The following is a 25,198-nucleotide window of genomic DNA, read 5'->3' as shown; positions in this document are numbered from 1 at the left end:
AGTAGTTCACCCATATAGGGCACTTACCATGCGTGGAGCTTACAGGCCTGAAATTTGCTCTAGGTGAGTCAGTGAGTAAGCGATGAGTGAATGGGAAGGCCTAGGGCATCACTGTATACTACTGTAAACTTTTGTACTGTACACTTAGGCTAAGCTAAATTTATTTTTAAAAATAATTATGCTCTATTATATAATAGTTGCATCATCACTAGGTGACAGGAATTTTTCACCTCCATTATAATCTTATGGGAGCACTACCATACACGTGGTCCGCCCTTCATACTGCTATGCAGTGCACAACTGTAGTCAGGTTCTGTGGGTAACAGGGGCTTTAACACTTTTCCAGGCCACATTTATCTTAGCTGTGCTCTCTGAGGTAGAGTTTTAGGGACTGAGAACATGCATCCTTAGCATGCAGAAACAGAATCAGAATTGATTTTTAATAAACAGCTAAGACTCCCCCCAAGAGAGGCAGGGAAGCCATTCATTCAGAGTTTTGGTTAATTCCTGAGGCCACTTGAGATCCTCAGTAGATGTCACACTCACCTTCTACTCATCTGACTGCTAAAGTGATGCATCTATTCTTAGATAGCAACAGGAAGCACCTATATGGCAAGCACCTGCTACGTGCCAGTCCTGCAAACCTTGAAGTGCTCTATTTTCACCAAAGGGCCATTAAAGAAAGGAATACTGATCAATGTTATTAAAGAGCATGTATTCCAAACTTCCCCTGAATGCTGGCTTCTAAATTTTAGAAGGACATGGGCACATCTGAGAACCCATTAAGATTCTCTTCTTGGAACAAACGAAAATTATATGCAAAATTATCTGTTTGCTAGTTGTATGCCAGATCATGTGTCTATAAACCCTGAGAGTCCTTGCGGCTCATTTCCCAATCTCTTACAGCAATGGGTCTCTACCTGGTTGCACACTTCAACTACATGCAAAGCTTAAAAAATAAACAAAAACCAGGATGCTGGGCCCCATCTCCAGGGACTCATTTTATTCATCCAGGGTGGGGCCTAGGCCTTAGATGTTTTAAACCTTCCTGGATGAATCTAATATGCACAGGGTTTTTATTTTTAAATGTTACTTATTTTTTTTTAAACAATGGTGTACAGAAGCTGGCTCCTACTGGCTCATAAAAGTTATTGTTAAATATTAAGGAATTTCATTAGCTGAATAGCTATCGGTAGCTTGAAATTGCCCATGAAGGGCATATTTACACCACAGAAATAGGTAAAAGGTATAAATTAGAGTTTTGGGAAATTGGGAAACAGCCTTTCTAAAAAACAAAAACAAAACAAAACAAAAAAACAGAACACTGCTGATTGAAAGCCACTGTCCCAATGGAACCAAAAACACCAAGTAAAGAATCCCTGCTGTATGGATTCTTAATCCTAGTAACAAAAAGGAATAAAGTAGGCTTTCAGAGGAGTATTTGGCCACAGTATAGCCTTGTTGCCCCTCTTTTGCTAAGATTGTTTCCCTCAAGTTTCGTTTTGGCATTTTCCCTTTAATCAAGTAATGTTATTTTTTTAAATGAGCCTTATGAAACCCATTACCAAGTATTTTCTATTTTGAGGATGACATTGTTCCTAACAACTTCTGAAGTCCCCAAATAAAGCTCCCAGAAGAAATTTGTTTTAAAGTTAAGTATTAGGGGAAAACCCACATAGAACCATCCAGGGGCACTGGTGAGTTTTCCCATCATGGACCTTGAACACTATTTTTCCCTTTCCTTTAGCTGCCCATTGTTTGTTTTGTCTGTTTGTTTTGAGATAGGGTGTCACTATGTCACCCAGGCTGGTCTCGAACTCCTGGGCTCAGGGGATCCTCCCACCTTGGCCTCCCAAAGTGTTGAGATTAGAGGCATAAGCCACTGTACTCAGCCTAGCCAGATTTTTTAGCCTATGAAGAACATTTTCCTCCTCATGGTCACTGCATTCCATGCATTCTATTCTAATTTATATTTCTTCTGGTACTGAGAGCTTATATTTTCCTGCCTTAATGCATGTAACTTCTTAGAAGGCCTTGGAAGTGCATCATGGAATGTGTCAAGGTATGTTTGAAGTACAAACATACCAACTCAGCTTTTGCCTGATTTGCATACCATGTTGCTGCTGAGACTAAAACTTGGCTAATGTTGAAATTACCTGCGGAACTTAAAAAAAATACACATGCCTGGGTCCTGTTCTCACAGATCCTGATTTAATTGATCTAGGATACAGCCGGATGTTTAAAAGTTCTCCAGGCCTTTCTACTCTGCAGCCAGAGATAAAAACACATCACTTTTTATTACCCAACTGAATTCCAGTTCTGCGAACCTTAGAAACCCCAGCCAGATAAAACCCCTTCTCTTCTACAGAATCAAGCCCAAGTTTTCCCTATGGATGATGCAAATTCAACTGCTGACTGACCACTGGGAACCCAATCCAACAGCCTGGTCAGTTCCCTCGGTGCAGGCCCAGCGCCTCCCAGGCCCACCTTCCTCACTTCTGTCAAGCCTCATGGCAGCATCTGCCCACACAGGAAAGAGACAAAACCATTACCAATAAAATTGTGAAGTTTTCCAAAACACTGTTCATCATATATTTCTCTGGTAAGTGTTTGAGCTTGTGGATGAAGTTGATCATATATTCACACATTGGGGAGCGGTTTATTCGGTATACAAATCGGCCATTCTCAAACCTTGCATACTCCGTCTGTGAGGAAAAAAGGATTTCAGTATTTTTACACTTTTGACTGCAAAACACATGAAACAGATATTACTGCCTATAAAAGCATTTTAGTTTTTCAACATGAATCACCTTCTATATGCTATACTACTTATGTAATTTACTTAATTAAAAAAAACTATCTCCAAATTTATTGCTATACATAGAATCCATTATTTTTCTGAAAGTTTAAAAAAAAATTAGTTGGAAAGATGAGAGCTTTAAGAAGGGTTGACAGATCCTTTTAGCAAAGGTCAGAAAAAAATAAAACTGCCTAATTATGATGCTTTACCTGGAGGAGATCTGTAAGAGCAGGCCCCAGCTAGCTAAAATTCTTCAAAGAAAATCTCTTTATTGTGATAAAGCCTCATAGGTTAACAACCAATACAGCTAATCTCTCTACTTTAGAAAAAACTGATTATTTCTCACGGATCATGAGCCCCTGAATGTCACCTGTTTATGAAAGGAAGAAATTAAGAAAATACTAGTATAGATGCAGTTTCAATAACTCAGAAATAAGAAACAAGGCTTCCTAGATAACCTTGGATCAAAAGGAATTAAGAAAATTACAAACTAAAGAGCAATGAAAAGGGAGATATTTTACATCAAAACGTATCAGCCATGATGAAGCTGCACTTGAAGGAAACTTAATGAAGCAGCCTCATATGTCTTCATCATTAAAGGTAAAAATGTACAGAATAAAATACACATCCTTAAAAAAAAACCCAAACCACAAAGAAATCAAAGGAAGCCAGGAAAAGGGAATTAATAAAGATAAAAGCTCAAATCAATGAAATAGAAATTTAAAATGTAGACAGAATTAAAAACTGGTCCTTTAGACAGACAAAATAAACTCTTCACACAAGTAAAAAGGAGAAAAAAGAAAAGTGGTAAAACCACAATTACAGTACAAATTAGAAGATACATAAGAGATTATTTCACGTAACCCTAAAGCAGACACACACACACACACACACACACACACACACGGCAAAGCAAAGAAAACACAGCAGATAGAGATGCTTCCCCAGAAAAATACAACTTGCTAACACTGAGTCAAAAAGAAGGGGAAAATGTTAATAAATAGATCAGTCATTGTGGAAATGACCACAACTAACAAGTTTAGCTATTTACCACTGAAAAAGGTGGAGGCCACAAGGGATGTAAAATTTCAGTTAGGAGAAATAAGCTCAAGAGATCTACTGTACAACATGGTGACTATAGTTAATACCAAGGTATTGTATTCTCGAAAATTGCTAAGAGAATATTTAAGTGTTCTTACCACAAAAATTGGTAAGCTATGTGAGGTAATACATGTTAATTAGCTCGATTCAGCCATTCTACTGGGTATGCATATTTCAAAACATCATGTTATACACCATAAACGTATAAAATTTTTATCTGTCAATTAAAAATAATTAAAAGTAGATGCTAAAAAACATATAAAGACCAAATAGTTTCACAGGAGTAAGTTTTATGTAATCTTTAAAGAATAGTTATTTCCAGTGTTATTCTTTTTATGAAACTAGTGTACATTCAAGACTGAAATTTGGCAAACAGGTTATTGAAAAAAGTATATAGTTGGGTGTGACAGCTCACACCTTTAATCCTAGCACTTTGGTAGGCTGAGGTAGGCAGATCGCTTGAGCCCAGGAGTTTCAGACCAGCGAAACCACATTTCTACAAAACAATACAAAAAATTAGCCAGGCATGGTGGCACAGGCCTGTAGTCCCAGATACTCAGGAGGCTGAGGTGGGAGGATTGCTTGAGCCCAGTGAGGCTGAGGCTGCAGTGACCCAAGATCACGCCACTGCATTCCAGTGTGGGTGACAGAGTGAGACCCCATCTCAAAAAAAAAAAAAAAAAAAAGGAAAAGAAAAAAGTATAGACGAATATTACTTATGAAATGTAATGTGAAAATTCTGTGTAAAATATCAGCAAATAGAATGCAACAATAAATCGAAAGTAAGACTGTTTCAGAAATGCCATGGTGTTTCATACACATTGAGGAAATGTATTAACTTGTTATGTCAACAACTTGGAAGAAAAATCATATAGCAACAGTTGCTGAAAACCATTTGATAATGTATTGCAGCTGTAACTAATAAAAATCCTAAAACAGGAATAGAAAGAAAACACTTAAATTAGTAATAAAGACCATTAATAAAAGCCTACAGTAAATATAATCCTAAAGGGCAAAACACCAAAACTTTTTCAACTAACATCAGTTAACTATACAAGGGTACCCCAGGAATCTGGGGGAAAAACTAAAGTTAAGTATGAGAATTTGCTAAGATGGCCATATTGAAGACAGATATGCAAAATGAAGAGCTTTTCTCTATTAATTCGAATCTAGAAACAGGAAATTACAACATATTATATAATATTTAGAAATATATTTAACAAGAAAGAGACAAACCTGTATAATGAAAATGATAAAATCTTATTGAAATACATAAAATGAAATGAGAATGCGAATACATTCTTGATTAGAAATATTTAATATAAAATTTTTCCAAAAGAACATCTAAGTTTGATGCAATTACAATTAGATTGCTCAAACAAGGTTTTTGTTTTTCTTTATATGTTTAAGTGATTGAATTATTTGGAAGAATAAATGTTGGTTACTAGCTTAGAAAATATATGAAAAAGAAGAATAGTGAGACTGACTCGCCTCATCAAATATCAGTATATACTATAAAGCCACTGTAATCAAATCCACATGGTACTGGGATATGTAGACACAAATAGTGGGTGGAATAGAACAGTGGGACTCCAGGAACAGCTCTCAGAATATATGGTAATTTAAAAGGGACAGATCTGTTTAACTGGGAAAGAATGAATCATTTCATAAGTGGTTTTGATACAAACGCCTATCTGGAAGAAAATACAAGTGGACTACTACTTCACATCAAATGCAGACACACATTCTAAACAGATAAAAGGCTTAAATGTAAAACCCCACCTACCACACATACCACCTTCTCCATAAAAATTCCTGTGATTTTATCAGTCAAGAGCAACCTTTCCCTGCTCCCTGAATTTGCATAGAGCTTCGGGTGTATCGTCTGAGGACACCAGTAATTTGACATTTGGGAAATTGAGTAAGCTGTCTGGTTCATCTTTTCTCAAATGCACCTGTCCAGGCAGGGAATTCCAACTACAGAGAACATCCCTGACAACTTAGCTATTCACTAACATTGCCTAACACTCATCTTCCACACTCCCAATCACCCACAGGTAACTTTGCTTCCTCCTTCTTAGAGGAGAGGAGGTCATCTGGTTCCAGGTGTCCCAGCCATGTTTCATGATACAGCCACCTTCTCACCTCCTTGGCTTCCTAGACATTATGTTGAGCCAATTCCCCCCCTCCCCACTCATTTTTGTCCTCTGCTCTTCTGTTTATGTCTCCCTCTACTTATCCTAGGGCTAGTGGCTGCTCCCCAAATTTAATCCTTATTCCTGTGCCCTTTCTATTCCCTCTCTGCAGCTAGGTCTCCATTCCCAATCCTTAATGCTCAGGATTCCCAATTTATATTTCCAGTCTTTACCTGTCATCCAAGTTCTAGTCTTGCATCTATAATCATTGCCTATTTCCTCTTGAACACCTTATTTCCTTATCTCTATTAGTGGCAGTACCATCCTTCCAAGCATAAAATGTGAGTGTGACTTTTGACTCTTCCTCCTCATTAATATCCAGTTAGTTTCTAAGTTCCATTCAAAACGTCTTACAGGATTCCCACAGCCACCACTGTGGGAAAGCTCATGACCCCTAAGCTTAAATTGTCCATCTGAGTCAACTCCCCTGGATCCTCTTCTGCCAGCATAACCTTTCCTCAACAACATTCTCATAAGGCCTGTCCATTGCTCAGGGGGCTTGTGCTACGAGGGCCTGCAGCATCCCAAATCCTCATTGCTTAGCCCAAGGTCTTAAGAAATATATCCTTCTCCCTCTCTCCCTCCTCAGCACAAAGTCTTTGTACAGCTAAGGTGGGCTCTTGAACCTGAAAGGTCTGGGGCCACTGCAAATAAAAACTGCTCACTGAACATGGATCAATTAATTGGGTGACGGATAGAAGACACTAAAAAATACCACCTTCAAGGAATGCCAACAACAAACATTATTCAACAAAGCAACTCACCCTGATCAAACAAATATACATCTTTTTAAAGGGAGGAAGGTATGAAACATAAAAGCCATAAAAAGAGATTGGATCCTAATATATAATAAACTCTATCTAAAACAATTAAAAGCGAAGGCAGTGGAAATGGCAAAAGCAACAATATCAAACTCAAGGTATCATGGTTTCAGAGGGCAGGTGCCAATCAGCTGAGTACCACCTTGACGTCTATCTACAATGCCTGGGAGTACCCTTGGACCTAGGGGTTGGGTGAAGGGAGGGCATCATTCTGAGTGGCAGGGCCTATCTTGACCCAGCTTTCATACCACACTACCCCACAAGGCCTCATGCAAAGGAGCACAGCACTGGCTGAGCAGGGCACAGCCGACTTCAGACAGTCAGAGGACTGGCACGGGACATCCTATTTGCTTCCTTTCAGGTGCTTCCAAATCACTTTGGCTTTTTAGAAGTTAACAGGAAAAAGAAGTGGGAGAAAGAAGGAGGGTGATATGGTTTGGTTGTATCCCCACCCAAATCTCACCTCGAATTGTAATCCCCACATGTCAGAGGAGGGGCCTGGTGGCAGGTGATTGGATCATAAGGGCAGTTTCCCCCAGGCTGTTCCTGTGATACTGTGGGAGTTCTCACCAGATCTGATGGTTTAAAAGTGCGTGGTGGTTCCCACCCACCTTTCTCCTGCCACCATGAGAAGACGTGCCTTGCTTCCCCTTCACCTTCAGCCACCATGATTCTAAGTTTTCTGACACCCCCAAATCATGCTTCCTGTTAAGCCTGTGGAATTGTGAGTCAATGAAACATCTTTTCTTCATAAACTACCCATTTTCAGGTAGTTCTTCATAGCAGTGTGAGAATGGACTAATACAGAAGGTAAGAAGCAGACATCCAAAAATACAACTCTCTCCCCCAAGGAAGTTAAAGGAAGGCAACATTCTGCCCTTGAATGAAGTTTCCAGTATACAGAGGCCAACTTACCTCTACTTTTTCTACTACTTGCTTCCCAAAGGAGCAAACTTTGGTGGAACAGGTGACTGTCATATTTTCAGAACTCTCGTACTGACTGGTTACACCATAAAAAGCCCCAGCATCATCTTGAATATTGCAGTTTAAATCAGCCTGTTGGAAAGGAAATGGAGGTGTGGGTTATTCTCTCATCCCAGGAGTCATGGCACCGAGCAGTAACTTTCAGGGTAAGACCTCTGCTTGGCTGAATGAAGAGGGCTGGCTTGGGAAGGTGATGCTCATCTAGAAACAAGTTCAATACCCATCTGTCATTTTTTAAAGAGGTTGCTAATTTGGGCAGTCCTCTCTTGAAATGACATGCTACAAGTATCAATTTTGTTTTACTTTCTTGCATTCAGTATCAGAATAATACTATACCCTTAAAATAAAAGATCCACAAGGTCTTTGAAATATGCACAGAAAGCAGGATATTAATTGGATTCATGTTCACTCATCTTTAGAGATTTTTTTTTAAGAAAAACAAGAGACTGCAGCTGACTAGCCATTTGTCATATATGTGCAAACAGAAAGTTTCTTAAAAATTAGAATATCTGGAGGGGAAATGGTTCCTATTAAAGACTGGCTTACAAAGATGTCAAATAATGACTTAAGTTGCCATTCATTTAACACATTTTTATTAAGCACCTACTATGAAAGGTTCATGCTAGACAATGTACGGGTTTTGCCTACAACCGATATGGAAGATACATAAAATAACTATCATTCAGATAGAAAATAAGTACCATGTCAGAGATACTTAGAGTTGCAGCAATGGAAGGTATGACTTTCCACAGGTGGTCTCAGTTCAGGAATGATTTAGACTGGCACATGCAGGGAAGGCTGGGGGTACAGTGCAGGCCAAGGCCTGGAGTGCTGCATTCTAGCTTCTGGGCATGGATTAAGGACCTCAGACTGGGAGTTTGGAAATGCAACTTGGGCACAGGTTATGGGGGCTAAGAAGACAGTTTAGATTGTATTTTGTAGGAAATGGATACCCCCTTGAAAGCCTGGGTGCCAAGGAAGTGGTATGATTAGCACTGTGCTTCAGAGAGAAATGTCTTCAGCAGGATGCAATGTCCACTGGGGAAACTGGCTGCTGCAGCGTTCGCATTGCAGTGGTCTGAATGTGCCCCCACCAAATTCATGCATTGGAAGCTTAAACCCCAGTGCAACAGTGTTGGAGGTGAGGTCTTTTGGGATGGGTTTAGGTGTTGAGCCTCTGCCCTTGCACATGGGTTAACGCTGCTGTAGGTAGGGCTTTCAAGAGTAAGCTGGCTCTCTCTGGCCCTTCATCTGCCTTCCACCAGATGCTGCAGATTCGATCTTGGACATCCCAGCCTCTAGAAATGTGAGAAATGAATTTTTGTTCTTTATAAATTACCCAGGCTGTGGCATTCTGTTGTAGCAGCACAAAACAGACCAAAGACAGTCACAGAGTAATAGTTGCCTTCCCTCAAATATCTACCAACCCCCTGCTCCGCATCCGGCACAATGCTCAGAGCTGGGGATAAAACAAGCAAAAGCTGAGCCAGAGCCTGCTCTCGTGAGGCTTACAATTAAGTGAGGAACATACCACACGGAACTAAGCACCAGGGAGAGAGGTATGGGGGGACACGAGCACAAATGGTGAGGAGTGGGCCCCCAGGGTCAGGGACGCTTCTAATGATGATGCAACTCAGATCCCAAGAAAGAAGACGAGGCTTAGGCAAGAGAAGCATTCCATAAGAGAGAAGAGGGCACAGAGCCAGAAAGAAGTGCTAAAGAGAAAGCAAGAGAGAGAGGATGGCAGGAGAGCTGGAGAGGTGGAAGGGCTTGGGTCTAATATCCTGAGACCAAAGGACACAGTGAGCAGACAGGCCTGGAACAGTGACAGGGCACAACCAGCTCTGCTTTCCAAAAGGCACCTCTGACCATGGCTCGGAGAAGACTCCGGAAGAGAACAGGAAGTATGTGTGTATATATATATATATATATACATACACACACACACACACACACACACACACACACACACACACACACACTAGGAGGCCATTATAGCAGTCCAAGCGAGAGATGATAAATGTGGACTGCCGTGGTGGTTGTTGAAGCAGAGGTACGTGGATCTGACACTCAAATGAGATTTTATATTTTGTGAGGTTTGGCACCTTTTTTTTTTTTTTTTTTTTTGAGACAGGGTCTGGCTCTGTCGCCTAGGCTGGAATCAGTGGTGCGAGGCTCACTGCAACCTCCACCTCCCAGGTTCAGTGGATTCTCCCGCCTCAGCCTCCTGAGTAGCTGAGATTACAGGCATGTGCCACCACGCCCAACTAATTTCTGTATTTCTAGTAGTGACAGGGTTTTGCCTTGGTGCCCAGGCTGGTCTCGAACTCCTGGCCTCAAGTTATCTGCCCACCTCAGCCATTCTAAGTGCTGAGATTACAGGTGTGAGGCACCGTATTGCACCAGATTTGGCAGATTCTCACTGGCTAATTTTTATACCTTGACAGGCACTAAGACCTGAGTCATCATATACTTTAAAATAAGTATCTATATTTAAATTTCCTTTTTGAATTGGTTATTAGGAAAATGTCCAACTCCTTAGGCAAAACTTCCTACTTTCTGTCTACAAATAAAGAGAACCATGTACTCCACATTCCCCTTTTCACCTTATGTGCCAAGAAATTCAAAGCTAAATTCAGAGTTCAACTACAATAATTAACTTGTCTCAGGTGCTTCTAATAGCTACTAACAGTCAGGGTACAGCTCCTTTTACTGGTTTCCAATCTGCTTTAACTTGTACTTATCCGGTTTTATGTTACCCATAAATGTAGTGAGCTTTCCTCACATTCTGCATTTTGGATTTTATGGGGTATAAATCATAAACAAACAAAAATACCCAGGTGTGCATTTTTCTCACATTCAAAGGTTTAACATTTGGCTCCACAAAAGAGCAGCTCAGCAGGAAATCATGCATGTCTTTCCCTAAATGAGATCAGCATCTGAACTCCCAAGGCTGAAGAGGCCCCTGGGTCTAACTGAGCTCCAGCCTCCAGGGCAGAAGGGCTACCATACACCTCAGGCACACAGGGGCTCTGAACACTGGAATTCCCATCGAGCTTTCCACATGGCAGTGTTACCTTCAAGAACTGCCACTGCCTTGCTTTGCTGACATCTTAGAATACTTTGCTGTGAAAAGCAGTTCAGGTGCTTTATGGTGGCAGGATTAATGCTGTTATTATTATGATGTAGCCTGTGCCAAAACGTTCCAGATTTTTTTTTTTTTTTTGAGATGGAGTTTTGCTCTTGTTGCAGACTGGAGTGCAATGGCACGATCTTGGCTCACCGCAACCTCTGCCTCCTGAGTTTGAGCGACTCTCCTGCCTCAGCCTCCCAAGTAACTGGGATTACAGGCAGGCGCCACCATGCCTGGATAATTTTTTTTGTATTTTTAGCTAGAGACGAGGTTTCTCCACGTTGGTCAGGCTGGTCTCGAACTCCCATCGTCAGGTGATCCACCCACCTCGGCCTCCCAAAGTGCTGGTATTACAGGCCTAAGCCACCATGCCTGGCCCAGCCCAACATTTTTTTAAAAAGTGAAAACATGCATGTGGTAAAGACGGGGGAAAAATAAAACTGTAAAATGGGCATGAACCCCAAAATTTGCCAACCTCCCCAAAGGTAACCAATGTTATCCATTTCTCAAGTGTCCTTTCAGAGATATTCAGCACTTAGGTATTCAAGCATATACATTCCTCCTTTATCACACAAACAGTAGCACATTATATTAACTTTTCTAAAACCTTGCATTAAACATATATATACCTATGCCACTTAGAACTCATATAGTACTAATACGGAATTTCAGTATTATAAAGTACAGCCATTTAAAATAATGAACAGCCACACTTTCTAGTGGCTGCACACTACTCTATGGCACAGATACACCATAATTTAATACACGCTCTACTGATGAATATCTATGATGCTTCCCAATGATGCTGCAATAAGTTTGTGTTGAGCAGAAAAGGTGCATTAGAAATTATTTATCTTTCTTTCATCTTTAAATTCCTAGCTTTGAAAGAGTCTCCATGTGCTATGAATACACTGTGAGCTAACATTGTACTAGTTGATTTTGATTAATCAAGTTGTTCTGAAAGACTAGTAAATAATCAAATGCAGTCTAGCAAGCTGGGTGTGGTAGAATACCTGTAGTCCCAATTACTCAGGAGGCTGAGGCAGGAGGCTCGCTTAAGCCCAGGAGTTTGAGACCAGCCTAGGCAACATGGCAAGACCCTATCTCTAAGCATAGGGGAAAGCAGTCTAGTGATTTTGGTGTACAGACTGGACTATGGAAGGGAACACAGTGAAATAAGCAATTGTGTATGGGGGGCAGGTGGGTCACTGGGAGAGTAAATAGATTGTTTTTAAAAACTGTCAACCTTAAAACAGAAAAAATAATGTCAATATATATAATTTTAAAATGTTAACTAAGTTTAGAATGGTATTATTCATCATGATGTTAGTAAAATTGCTGAATATGTTCACAACTGTTACGGTTCTGTCTGTATGAGGTTCCATGCTTAAGTAACGCTGGTGAAAGCAGCTGTCCCACAGCAGTGGCACACCTAGCAGATCTGACGCATTTTTAAGACCGCCGTCCTTTATTTGACAAAATGATTTTCAACTAACCAGCACTCTACTTCAGTTATTTAAAATTGTAAACGTAAAAATTCCCAAAGCAGAAACAGAGAATGAAGGAATGGAAAAAAAGTTCTGTTTCCTTATCTTCATAATCATTCTACTATTGTTGCTCATTGACAAATCTGTTTAACCACTGGAACAAGGAGCACCATGGGGACTGTGGACTCAGACTGCACCTGAAATGAGTACTAGGCTGAGTCCACATGTGTTACTAAAGGAGAAGTAATATAATGGATAATGTGCTTGCTAATTTGAAGCATATAGATGTTCTATATAGAAAATAAAAATTCAACATATGTTGTATACATACATATATAAAAAATAAAAATTCAGCTCACACCTATAATCCCAGCACTTTCAGAGGTTGAGGCAGGAGGATTGCTTGAGCCCAGGAGTTCGAGACCAGCCTGGGCAACATAGGGAGATGCCATCTCTACAAATAATTTTTTTTTTTTTAAATTAGCTGGATATGGTGGCATGTGCCTGTAGTCCCAGCTACCTGGGAGGCTAAAATAGGAAGCTTCCTAGAGCCCAGGAGTTTGAGGCTGCAGTGAGCCATGATTTGTACCACTGCACTCCAGCCTGGGCAACAGAACTAGATGCTGTCTCAAAAAAAAATTAATTAAAAAAATTCAACACTAACTTCACCATTATTTAGGACTCAGGCCAACAAAGGAGGTTTTGTCAGTTAATATGGTGATAATAAAAAGAAAATTGATTTTTTAGATGGTTTTGCCATTGTTTGTAAATTCCCTACAGCCAAGCAAAGTCCTTACTGCTTGCAGCTGTGGCAGACCATACCTACCACCTCACCATTGGTTTACCATTATCTCTTAGAACTCCCCAAACGACTTTAATATAGCTTTCATTTGGAATGGATGATCTGTAGTTACAATGATAGAATTATTCAAAACAAAGTTATTAAAGAATACCCAACCTACCCTCAGAAACCATCCCAACAAATTACATGTTTTAAAGTTGTCAAAGTTAACAGTTTTACATAAAATTAAAATATACATTCAGAGAAGTACACAAACTGGAAGTTTACAGCTCGATTAATTTTCATCAAGTGAGCCAGCACCCAGATGAAGAAATGGAAGTCCCTCTCTCCCCCAAATATCCTTCCTTCCAGGCACAATCATCTATACACCTTGCCAGTGTAACCATGGTCCTGAAACATTACACATTAGTTTTGTCTGGTTTCTGAACTTAAAGCAAGTGGAACAGGGTTTACAGTGTTTAGTTTTGTTTACTCAGCATTTTATTTGTGAGATTCAACCATGTTGTTGTATATAGTTCATTCATCCTCATTACTGTAGAATATTCCATTGAATAAAAAATGCCACGATCTATCCACCCTATTACTTAGGGACATTTGCGAGGCTTCCAAATGGACCTATTAAGAAGAGTGCTACTATGAACGTTCTTGAATATGCTTTAGAGGGACATATGGATGTGTTTCTGTTGGGCATTCCTAGGAGTGTAATTGCTTGGTCATAGAGTCTATGTGCATTTTATCCTTCATTTAGATAAGAGGTAAGGAGAAACAGTCTGAGAAAATTCTCTATTTAATTATTAGTGTAAATTTAAGAGATTAGATTTTAAAAGGCTTCCCAACTAACAGTAAATAACCAATTTGCCATTACAACTGCTTTGTAATTACCCTTGAACATGGAAAATAATTATGTAGCTATCCAACCATATCACAGATGCTCTTCAGGAATTTTCTAGGAGGAAGTATTGATGTAAAATATAATTATCAAGATATATATAATTTTATATATATATATAATTATCTGTCAGCTGATAGTGTTATGGCTATTCCAGAAAGAAATGCAGTCACTGAACTCCCGTGAAGCAAAGGTAATATCAAAGAAAGAATGCTAGCATTAAGTCAACAACAAAGAAGTCTGGGATTTGCAGAGTTCATTATCTACCCTACTGACACGTCCCCCCTCCCAACTGAAAATCACTCCAGGTGGAAAGCAAACCTATTTCATGTAGTTCTGAAGGCAAGAAAATGAGTTTTTAAAAATGTACCACTATCAGAGATACAAACTATTTCTGCCTAATCAGCTTTTACCTAACCACAGGATATTTTCTAAAAGTAAATAAAAACAAAAATCCAAGAAACAGTTGAAAACTAGTAAAACTTATCTTTCCAATAAATTCCAAAGTCAAACCATATCCCATCTTCTGGGCACAAGCTAGCCAAAAAGGGTGGTCATAGGCCAGATTCTGCAGTGTTAAAAAACAACACTTAGAAATATGGCTGGGGAAGGTAAGTCCAGGGAAATGAGTCCTTCTAAGAAATCTTCTCCCTGTTTGCTCTAGAAACAGAGACCCTAAACTCTAAGCTGAAACTTAGTTCAGAGGTCAACTCTCTCCTACCTCCAAAAGCAGAAATCCTTTCCACAGCATCCTGACCTGCACTGCCTTAAAGCTAAATACTTTCAGACACAGGAAAATCACTTCAATAATGCTGCTGGGCCAGGCACGCTGGCCACTTACGCCCAGGAGTTTGAGACCAACCTGGGCAACATAGCAAGACCCCATCTCTATTTATAAATAATAATAATATTGCCAGACAGTCTTAACTGTTAGATAATGCTTTTTTCTGTTATATTAATTTTCTCTGCTACAAATTATCACACATTTAGTGGCTTAAAACAAGACAAACTAATTATTTTATATTCCTGTAGGTCAGAAATTTAATTCAGCTCCGGGCTGGCTAAGATCAAGGAACTAGAAGGGATGCAACTCCTTACTAGACAGAGGCTCTGAAGAGGGCTCTGTTTCCTTGCCTCTTCCAGCTTCTGAGACCACCCACATTCCTTGTCCCGGAGCCCCTTGGTCCATTTTCAAAGCCAGAAACACCAGCCGAATCCTTCTCACATTGCCAGCTGTCGTCCCTCTGGATGTCTTCTTTTGTCTCCCTCTTCTGCTTTAAGGGAACTTGGGACCATGCTAGGCCCACTTAGATAATCCAAGATATTCTATCTGCTGATTAACAACTTTTAATTCCCCTTTGCCATGTAATGTACCATTATCCACAGATTCCATGGCTACAGAGGAGGCATGTCTGGGGATCCATGATGCTGCCTATTACATCTGTTAAGTTGAAATGAGCTCCTCTGTAACTTCCATCCAGAACTTCGGGTACCACAGACCTAAGAACACTTCTGTAACACAATTCTGCAGTTTTCTCTCCTTTCCTCCTTAACTTTACCATTCCTCTCCTCCTCCTCACCCACATAGTTCTTCAGGTTCTGTTTGCTTCCCAAGATTGAAGTTTTACATTTACTTTCGTTAAACTCTACAAAGTTCAGTACTCCACTCATCCCATCCAGTCCGACACTGGTCCAGGCGTCTGTGAATGCTGCTTCTCATTTGTCATCTCATCTCAGACAATGGACTGACAGCACAGGCAGCAGAAGTGAGAGATTTGGAATCACTTTTTGGGTCTCGCTTTTCTCATCTTTATCCACAGGGAAGATGATGTGTTTCCAAAGGCCACGGTGGTAATATGAGGAGATAATGCATATAAAATTCACCTGTAATCTGTAATGTACTATAAAATTTACAGTCATTAACAATACCTATAATCACTCCTGTTCACTTGTCAATTTGAAATATTGACCACAATAGAGATGAAGACAGAGCCTCAAATCACATCTACAGACACTGACACCTTTCCTCAACGAGACAAGAGTTTGTAATCAATAAACACGATAAAGACTGTCACCATGGAGCCAGTCTTGGCCCCAACCTACATTTGTCAGGTGTGTGGCACAGATGCAACACTGGCTTTTTCCAAACAGAAAAATTAGGACTTTTTCTGCTTTGTGTTTATGACGGGTCTTACGTATTGAGTATAACAGCTCAAATAGGTATAAATTTCTCAAAAGGCATGATTAGACATGTTATAGAATTCTTTCTGGGACTAAAAAAAGGCCATCATTAACATGTGTGTTGAGTGAATTAAAGACTTCAGGGTCTATTTATGGGCAAGTCCTGAAAAACAACAAAAAGTCGAAGCAGAAGCCGGTTTCAATGATGGGCAGAGGAAGCGGACAGCAACAGAAAACAAAAATACACCCCATCAAAAGTTTCCAAATTCTTTCCCAAATCATCCTTCTCTTATACTCATTACTTCCACAACTGAAACAGTTTAGTCCCCAGATAAGAGTCTGGATTCGTTTCTCCTCTATTACCTCTTACTCAGTAAGCCCATTTATTCATGGATCTGTTCTTTTTTCTGAGACAGAGTCTCACTCTGCTGCCCAGGCTGGAGTGCAGTGGCACAATGTCGGCTCACTGCAACCTCGACCTTCTGGGTTCAAGAGATTCTACTGCCTCAGCCTCCCAAGTAGCTGGGATTACAGATGTGCGTCACCACACTAATTTTTGTATTTTTTAGTAGAGATGGGGTTTCACTATGTTGGCCAGGTTGGTCTTGAACTCCTGACATCAAGTGATCCACCTGCCTCGGCCTCCCAAAGTGCTGGGATTATAGGCGTGGGCCACCATGCCCAGCCATCCTGGATCTGTTTGGTTTAAATTTCATGTTTTTGCCTTTTGGCAGTAAATATGAAAAATGCAACACTCTCCAAAGACTGACCCTTCCCATTTCAAGGGTAAGGAAGAATGAAGCCTCACCCAAGTACGTGGGATCTGAAGTCCTTGGAGGCGGGTGCTAGGCCAGGGGACAGAGTGGATCATCCCTGCAAAACCTCCGTCCTCTGGAGACCTGGCTGTGGGGGCAGAAGGATCAGGAAGTGAAGGCTACTCCTGCCCAGTGAAGAATGGGAGTGAGCAGCTCACGCGGTGGCAGCATTTGGCGGATGACAACAACTTTGTTACAAGCTTCACTGGGGAAAAGCCTGCTGGAACAAAGGCAAGCAGATAACCTCTAAGGCGCGAGGCAGGGGCACAGCAGGGGCACAGGGTCAGGAGCAGGCTGTGGACCTTCCCTTCCTATCCAGAGGGCTTGGAAGAGCTGGGGAGAATGACCTGGTTGCAAAAATGAAAACATCAAGAGGACTGTCCCCAACCAGAGACAGTCTAATAGGCACTGATGGCTGCAACGAGACGCTGGCATTTTAAAACACTACTTTGAACCTCTCTTCTTCATCCTCTCCGAGCAATGATCAAAGAACCAAGATTTCAAATTGTGAAGCAATTTTTTCCAATGGTAGCATCTGGCTCCTTGGCAGGCGGTGCTGGGAGCTGGGCCCTGTGGCGGGCAGCCGTCCAGGCCTGCCACATGGTAAGGCTCGGCCAGGCAGGGCACGCAGTGCGGCATTGCAGCTGCTCCCACAGGCACCAAAGGACAATCGCTCTGCACTGGGCCTGGGGCTGTGGGGCAACAGTGCCCCTAGAGGCAGCACTGCCATGGGCGGAGAGGGGGGAGGTCTGGAGAAAGCTGGCTGCTCTAAAAGGCTCCTCGCCCTCTCATTTGCAGGCAAGTGCCTTCTGGCTAAGACCCTTGAAGCCAGTCCCATTGACATTCAGAGGCTTGGGGTGGGTGGGGAAGCTGGGCCAACCGTGAGACAGCTCCCCAGCAAGGAAGCCAGCATGTAGGGGGAGTGAAGGAGCTGCCCTCAGAAAAGAGTCTTTGAGTGTGTTCACTTCGGCCCTTATGCCCTGCCCAACCCAATGATGAGACAGCAGCTGTAGCCTGCCTGCCACAGCTGTTTTAAATAAGAATAATAGGAATAAACTCAGCCGTGGCTCTTCAAGTTACTTCCCGCTAATTATGGCATATATTTACATCTACAAAATAGAAGATTTTTAAAAACACCACCAAGGGCCCCTTTATTGTGCAGATTGGCACCCCTATTTGAATTTCATAAACATTTGGTACTTCAAAGAATCTTAAAAGCTTGCTCTAATTATGCTATGCACTGGTTGAAAGGCTGCCCGTCTGCACTGCAAATTCCTACAAATACCAGCATTTAGTTTTTCAAAAATTCAATTAATATCACCCACACAACTTCAGATGACCACCAGTGGCAACTTCACGTAGTGGCTAGGATGAAAGAGTCGGGTCTCAGCTCCAACTACAAAGCAGCTACACGGGCCAGTTCTTTCCAATAGAGGCAAGTAATGAGTTCTGGGTGCCCAGCTGAGCTGGCCCCAAACCTTTCTCATTCATCAGGTGTGTGAACACTGGCCCAGACACCACCTTTCCCAGGAAACAGGACCTTTTTATGGTTTCAAGGTTTTGTGCATGGAAAGTTTTTCATAGAACAACAATAACAACCCCAAGCCAATGATATGTAAGTGAACTAACAAGTGCAGAGTTGCCAGATAAAACGGGGAACCAAGTTAACTCACATCTCAAATGAACACCAAATACTTTTTCAGTACATATGAACATATATACCAAATACTGTATAGGACATGTACACCAAAAAAGTATTCATTGTTTATTTGAAATGCAAATTTAACTGGGCAACCTGATAAATCTGACAATTCTACTATCAAGAAACCTTTACCACAAAGAATAAAAACTGAGACTTACCCTCAAATTCTCATTGCTGTAAAAGGCATCATATGTCCAAGACACTTTAGGTAGGGAAAATGAAGTTGCAGGAAACACTTGGAGCATAATCCCTTTTTAGTAAAAACAAGTGATGTATATGTGTACGTATAATGTTTGTAGATACATACGTAAAAGTCTAAAAGGATACATTCCAAATTTGGGGATCTGGCTGACCACAGGCATGTATGTGTGCAAGGAGGACCTCACTTTTTATTCTATATTCTTTTCAACTGCTCAAACTATTCATAACAAACCTGCATCACTTTTTTAATTTAAAAAGTAAATTAACATGGGGTGGACTGGGGGATAGGAGGTACCGTGGATCTTTACCTGCACATGGAGAGGGGGTCTTTCACACCACCAAGGGCCTAGGTTCAGTTTTAAGCAACTGACTGAGATCCCTGAAGTGTCCAGTTAATCCAACTATGCCTTGCAAAACTGGGTCTGAAAATATGCAGCCACCCCGACTATGGCACATCAATTCTTTCCTTCTCAGGTTTTTCTTGAGGTGAAATGGTAAAGGTGACAGCATGAGTCAAGCTAATTGTGGCAGCAGCTCAGGTGGGATCGTGGCTTAGCATCTCAGTCTGTAGCCACAGAAGGGAGTGGAATTAAATGGCCCCAGAAGGAAGGGACAGACCCCTCACCTGGGCTTTCTTAGCAACCACAGAGCTGAAGGACCCAGGACAGAAAGTCTTTTAGGAATAGCTGTTGGAATGAATTCCTCCAGGAGGTCAAGGCAACTCCCAATGCAAGAGATTCTGCCCGGAAGCCCTGAAGACTTCAGTGTCAAAGGTTAAAAAAAAAAAAAAGAGAAGTATCTGTGGTTTGACAGAAGAGGATGGGAGGAAAAGCAATGTAAGCTTTTGTGCTCATTTTCCAAGCTATCCTATCCTGTGAAATCCATGATTTCATTCCTACTACGTTTTAGGCTTTCAGAGGATTCAGGATGGTCTTTTGAAGTGAATGCCCCTGTGACCAGTGTTTCCACCCACATCTCTCCCTATTCTCTGAGTTCGGTAAGCCCCAGTGGCCATGGGGACCTCTCGCCACCTCCCAGGACTCCTTGTCTGTACATGAGTATCCACTGCCCTGAAAACTCCTCCTCACTCCCCTTGCACTGACCAAATTCTATCAAGATTCTGTTTAAATGCCATGTCTTTGTGAGCCCTTCCGAAATGTTCTCAGGCAAAAAGGGTTCCACCTCTGTGCTTCCACAGCAACTTCTGCCCACTTCCACTACAGCTCCTACCCCTCGGTGCTGTTGTTCACCTGCCCACATGTCTGCCATCCCTCACCAGACCCTGAGCCTGCAAATCAGAACTCTCAATCACATCTGCTTCCCAGTTTTCCAGAAGCAAAGACGAGATTGGCAAATGTTTGTTGAATGACTTTCTAGCAACGAGATGGCCCAGAAAAGCTTTCAAGTGAGTCTCTTGAGGTCTCCTTTTCCTCCTACGAATTGCTTGCAGATGATTCCTCAACAAACTCTCAGGTGGTAAGGTGAGTTGGCAATGTGGCAGAGTGCCCAATGCACAGCAATTTCTTTAGGACCATTTACTGATTGAAATAAAATAACTTTCCAGGTAACTTAAAAAAAAAAAAAAAAGCCTTGAAAATCTATTATATACATTCAGCACTGAACACAGGCCACAGATAGGGTACGCTCCCTTGGAAAGGCCTACAAAGAAGTTTGGCATCCAGGGTTTGGGAACCAGGAAGGAGCAATCCCAAGCAGCAGTCAGCACAGAAAGTGCTCACAAGCTCCAGATATTTTTCTTATGAAAACAAACCAAAATGGGCGGATATACAAATTTATTGATTTCTCTCTTCCTGTGCTTACAATAGCAGGGCCTATCAAGAGATAATTAAAAAAAAAAAAGACTCATGTAACCACAGTCTACTTAAAATTTAACATGTATTAGCCCCCAAGTACCTCTGAATATCGTGATACTTCTCACTAATCTTTCTTCTACTTAAATCATTTCATCACTTAATATTGTTCAGTTAACTTTAAAACACATTTTGAGATGAGACAGAAGTAGGGAGAAATGGAAAACTTATTGAGCTGAAAGGCCCCTCCTTCCTGATAGCAGTTCAAAACATGTGGAAAGCAAACGATTTCGTATTGTTAACTCCCTCTTCCATGAATAGCAACAGGACGTTTGGTTCCAAATGACAGACTCAGGTCTCCAATTCCAACCTAAATCATGCAGAATACAATTAGAAACAAGCTGAGACTCCAATGGGGGTGGGGTCTGTTCTTCTGGGTTATTGTGCGCCCAGTTTCTTCTCTTTAAATAAAACCCAGTTTTATGTAGAGTGACTGTCATTTTGTTGAACAAATCTGATTTCATTTCTACCAAGACAAAAGCATCTTCTAATGGCTGTCCTCTTTCCAGGTAACTTGCTTCCCCTTTTTTTGTTTTATAAAATCTTCTCACATCTGCTATGGTTAGTAAAAGTAGGCTTGCTTTTTCTTCCTTTAAAAATAATAGGTTAAGAAAGTAAATTGGCCAGGCATGGTGGCTCACGCCTGCAATCCCAGCACTTTGGGAGGCCAAGGCGGGTGGATCACCTGAGGTCAGGAGTTCAAGACCAGCCTGGCCAACATGGCGAAACCCCATCTCTACCAAAAATACAAAAATTAGCTGGGCGCAGTGGCAGGTGCCTGTAATCCCAGCTACTCGGGAGGCTGAGGCAGGAGAATCGCTTGAACCCGACAGGCAGAGGTTGCAGTGAGCCGAGACTGCACCACTGCACTCCAGCCTGTGAGACAGAGTGAGACTTCATCTCAAAAAAAAAAAAAAAGAAAGCAAATTAAGTAACTATGTAGACAGTATTGTTTACACTGAATGATCATAATCCCAAGAATTTTAAAATACACAACATTTTTAAATAAGTATAGGATAACATCATATATCCTGGTTTCTAAGATATGACTAATTTGATAATGATTAGAGTGAAAGCAGAAATATTAAATGTATATTTAAAAATTTGTTATAACCTGGCAACATGATACAAATCCGTAAGATTTCACTTTCATATTGCTTTCTTCTTTATTATTCCAATCAAAGTTTAAGACTAAGCCTTTATTGTACTAATTATTATTATGAATAGTTTTGGGTTATAATGTTTATGAATAGAATGTTAAAAGCATACAGCTTTCTTGAGAGCAGTGTTTCCAATCTTGACACCCTTGAACATTATTAGGACAGGAAATAGAATTCTGAGGCCCCTCCAAAGGTATTAGTCTCAATTGCATGTCTTATTTGGTTAAATCTGTAATTTTATTTCCTTCTGTAAACTTCATATAGCTAGAAATTAACTGCTTTTGACAGTCAGCTGTGAGCTACACTTGGGTTTTTGTCCTTCAGGATGCATGACTGAATCATACTCATGTCTTCTAGCTCTGGGAATTCAATCTATGATCAATTCCCAAGGCTGTTGACATTTTGTTACATTAATTGCACTGTCTGCCACATCACTGGCAATCCATCTGCCTGAATCTCAATGCTGCAATGAAGCACAGCTTCATCCATTTGTGGGTGGACATCCCTCTTTCCTAGAGCCTACACAGCACCTGATCATGTTTTGTAAGGAAAAAAGAAGTATGACTAGCTGCCAGTACAAGTACTTGCCTCATTTATAAAAAATCTGGTTCCAGAACTCCTCTTGAACCATAATAACAATTTCAATGCCACATCAATGTGTAATTTTCCGAGATGGTTTAATTAGGGATTTAAATTTAAGCTAAAATTCAACTGCTATGGTACTATAAAGTGCAAATAACTCAACTAAGGTGTCCAGGGAATGGCAAGATGTCTTCTATGCTGGCCAGGGTCAGGTGATAACAACCAGTCACAACCTATTCCTCTGCCTAGGGGTGGAGAAGATGCTTTTTTGTTTGTTTAATTTTGCTTCAATTTCTGGGATACATTTGCAGAACGTGCTGGTTTGTTATATAGGTATACGTGTGCCATGGTGGTCTGTGGCACCTATTGACCTGTCCTCTAAGTTCCCTCCCCTCGCCCCCCACCCCGCAACAGGCCCTGGTATGTGATGTTCCCCTCCCTGTGTCCCTGTGTTCTCATTGTTCAACTCCCACTTATGAGTGAAAACATGTGGTGTTTGGTTTTCTGTTCCTGTGTTAGTTTGCTAATGATGATGGCTTCCAGCTTCATCCATGTCCCTGCAAAGGACATGATCTCATTCCTTTTTATGGCTGCATAGTATTCAATAATAGACTGGATATAAAGAAAATGTGGCAAAGTGCTTTGGATATCAACTGACAGAAGCATTCCAATTTTAGAACTGTTGAAATGGGAACAAGTCCATGTCTTAGAACTGAAGAAATATGGTATTTCAACCTTAATAGTAATAATTGTTTCTACAGAGAATGAGGAAGAATCGAAGACTTTTGAGTAGGAAGAAAAAATAAAAGCAGATGTAGAAGAACTCAAATAACAAGTGACAATAGAAGATTGTTTTTTGTTTTGTTTTAAATTACACCAGTCAAGGCTGATGAAGATGCCTGGTCTATTCATGCATGGCCTGAGAGAGTAACTGCTACAACTATTTTAGAAAGCAATATGGTTATTTACACACATAACCATGTGTGTAAATCACACCACTGCACTTCAGCCTGGGCAGCAGAGCAACACTGTCTCAAAAAAAAAAAAAAAAAAAAAAGATAATTTGAAGTATAATGACATATAGCTAACATGATATTTCATAAGGTATAAAAGTGGAGTGTCAGATTTCACGTATTCCTTGATCAAAACTACATAAATATGTATCACATTAGGTTATATTCATGATGCATTTAGGACTGAATTAAAAATTATATATTCCCAACTGTCTAGAATGTTATACCTTCATAATCATAATATAAAAACAACGCTGCTTTCTCCTTCTAATGGTAGTTGCAGGATCTCACTAACTTGTCTAGTTAAGACTTAGACTCCAACCTGAATTTCCTGGTAATAGTTCATTCACCTTTGGTTTTGTATTCTTTTATGTGATGGTCAGTCAGGTGCGGCCACAGAGCACAGGAGAAGTTCAGGAAAAAAATTTATTACACTCAAAGGTCCCCAAGACAGGAAGCATGGCAAGCCATCAAGGGCCACATGGAAAGATACTAGGGTGGTCAGGAGGCAGAAGACAAGAGGCTAGCTTAGACCGGAGCCTTTCCTGGGCTTTCCATGGGCAGGGCAGGGGAAACAGAGTGACCAATTAAGGATTGACCAGTTCGAATAACTCCAGCTGGCTCTAAGCTTCAGAGGTGGTCCCTAGTTGTCTCGTACCATTCCAGGGAATGATTAGGGCAGAGGAACACTGTATCCTGGGGTGCCTGGACCACATAGAGGAGGTCTGGTTCTGGACTGGTTGGTTTGCATACGAAAAGCAGGCTCCTGGACTATCCTCTGTTAGACAGAATCATTTTCCTACTCCAAGAATTAGCTAGACCCAGAAAGGCCAGTCTTTTCCCAGCAAGAAAGGCTTTTTAAAAAAAATCAGAACATAATAATATACAGAACATATATATGAAAATACACCTTAGCTCCCATGTAAACATACACCAGAGCATCTCATAATGACAGGACTTCAAAGAGAAACTACCAAGGCTGCTATCCTTCAGCAATCACCATTAGCTTCCATTTAAGTGAAGCTACGTTGGGATGGTTTCTAGTGACAGAACCGTGCTCCCTGAAGAGGCCATGCACAGGTTTACACAAAGAGCATGGATTCTGGAGTCTAGCAGATGTGGCATTTACTAGCAATATGATGTCACAGAAGTCACTTTGCCTTTGTATGGTTTGATTTCTTCATGTGTGAAGTGGGACTCAACACATGTATCTCACAAGGATTAAATAATATCAAGTATGTGCTTAGCCCTGGCACAGTGCTTGGCTTAAAGAAGGTACCAGTTAAGTGTCAGGTTCAGGTACTGCTGAAAAAGAGAGGAACCTCTTCCCTTCCCTTCCATTCCTGCAAAATCACCTTTTCTCTCTTTGTAACTAAATACGTTGTAGAATTAAAACACATAGGAGTAAATAAAAAGAGGGCAAAAGAAATAGAAAGGAAATGAATAAGAGGCTGTCATGAA

General features: G+C 40.9%; 1 protein-coding gene and 1 long non-coding RNA gene across 6 annotated transcripts in view; one reads left to right on the top strand and one right to left on the bottom strand.

Moving 5' to 3' along the window:
* The window catches only part of LOC115933487 (uncharacterized), a 57,468-nt gene extending 54,890 nt beyond the window's left edge, over positions 1–2,578 (top strand). Inside the window, exon 3 of the long non-coding RNA XR_008669856.2 lies at positions 2,369–2,578. This is a non-coding gene — a long non-coding RNA (uncharacterized lncRNA). The remainder of the gene's footprint in view (positions 1–2,368) is intronic.
* Positions 1–25,198, bottom strand: part of TEAD1 (TEA domain transcription factor 1) — a 269,685-nt gene that overhangs the window by 11,848 nt on the left and 232,639 nt on the right. For all 5 annotated transcript variants that reach the window (XM_055356268.2, XM_055356270.2, XM_055356266.2 and 2 more), the window contains 2 exons: positions 7,833–7,973; positions 2,553–2,705 (listed from right to left, as the gene is read on the bottom strand). In XM_055356268.2, coding sequence (XP_055212243.1) covers positions 2,553–2,705; positions 7,833–7,973 — 294 coding nt within the window. The remainder of the gene's footprint in view (positions 1–2,552; positions 2,706–7,832; positions 7,974–25,198) is intronic.

Source organism: Gorilla gorilla, chromosome 9 (assembly GCF_029281585.2).
Source record: "Gorilla gorilla gorilla isolate KB3781 chromosome 9, NHGRI_mGorGor1-v2.1_pri, whole genome shotgun sequence".
Lineage (NCBI taxonomy): Eukaryota > Metazoa > Chordata > Mammalia > Primates > Hominidae > Gorilla > Gorilla gorilla.
The sequence above is the reverse complement of the archived record's forward strand: the minus strand, read 5'-3'. Positions and strand labels throughout refer to the sequence as shown.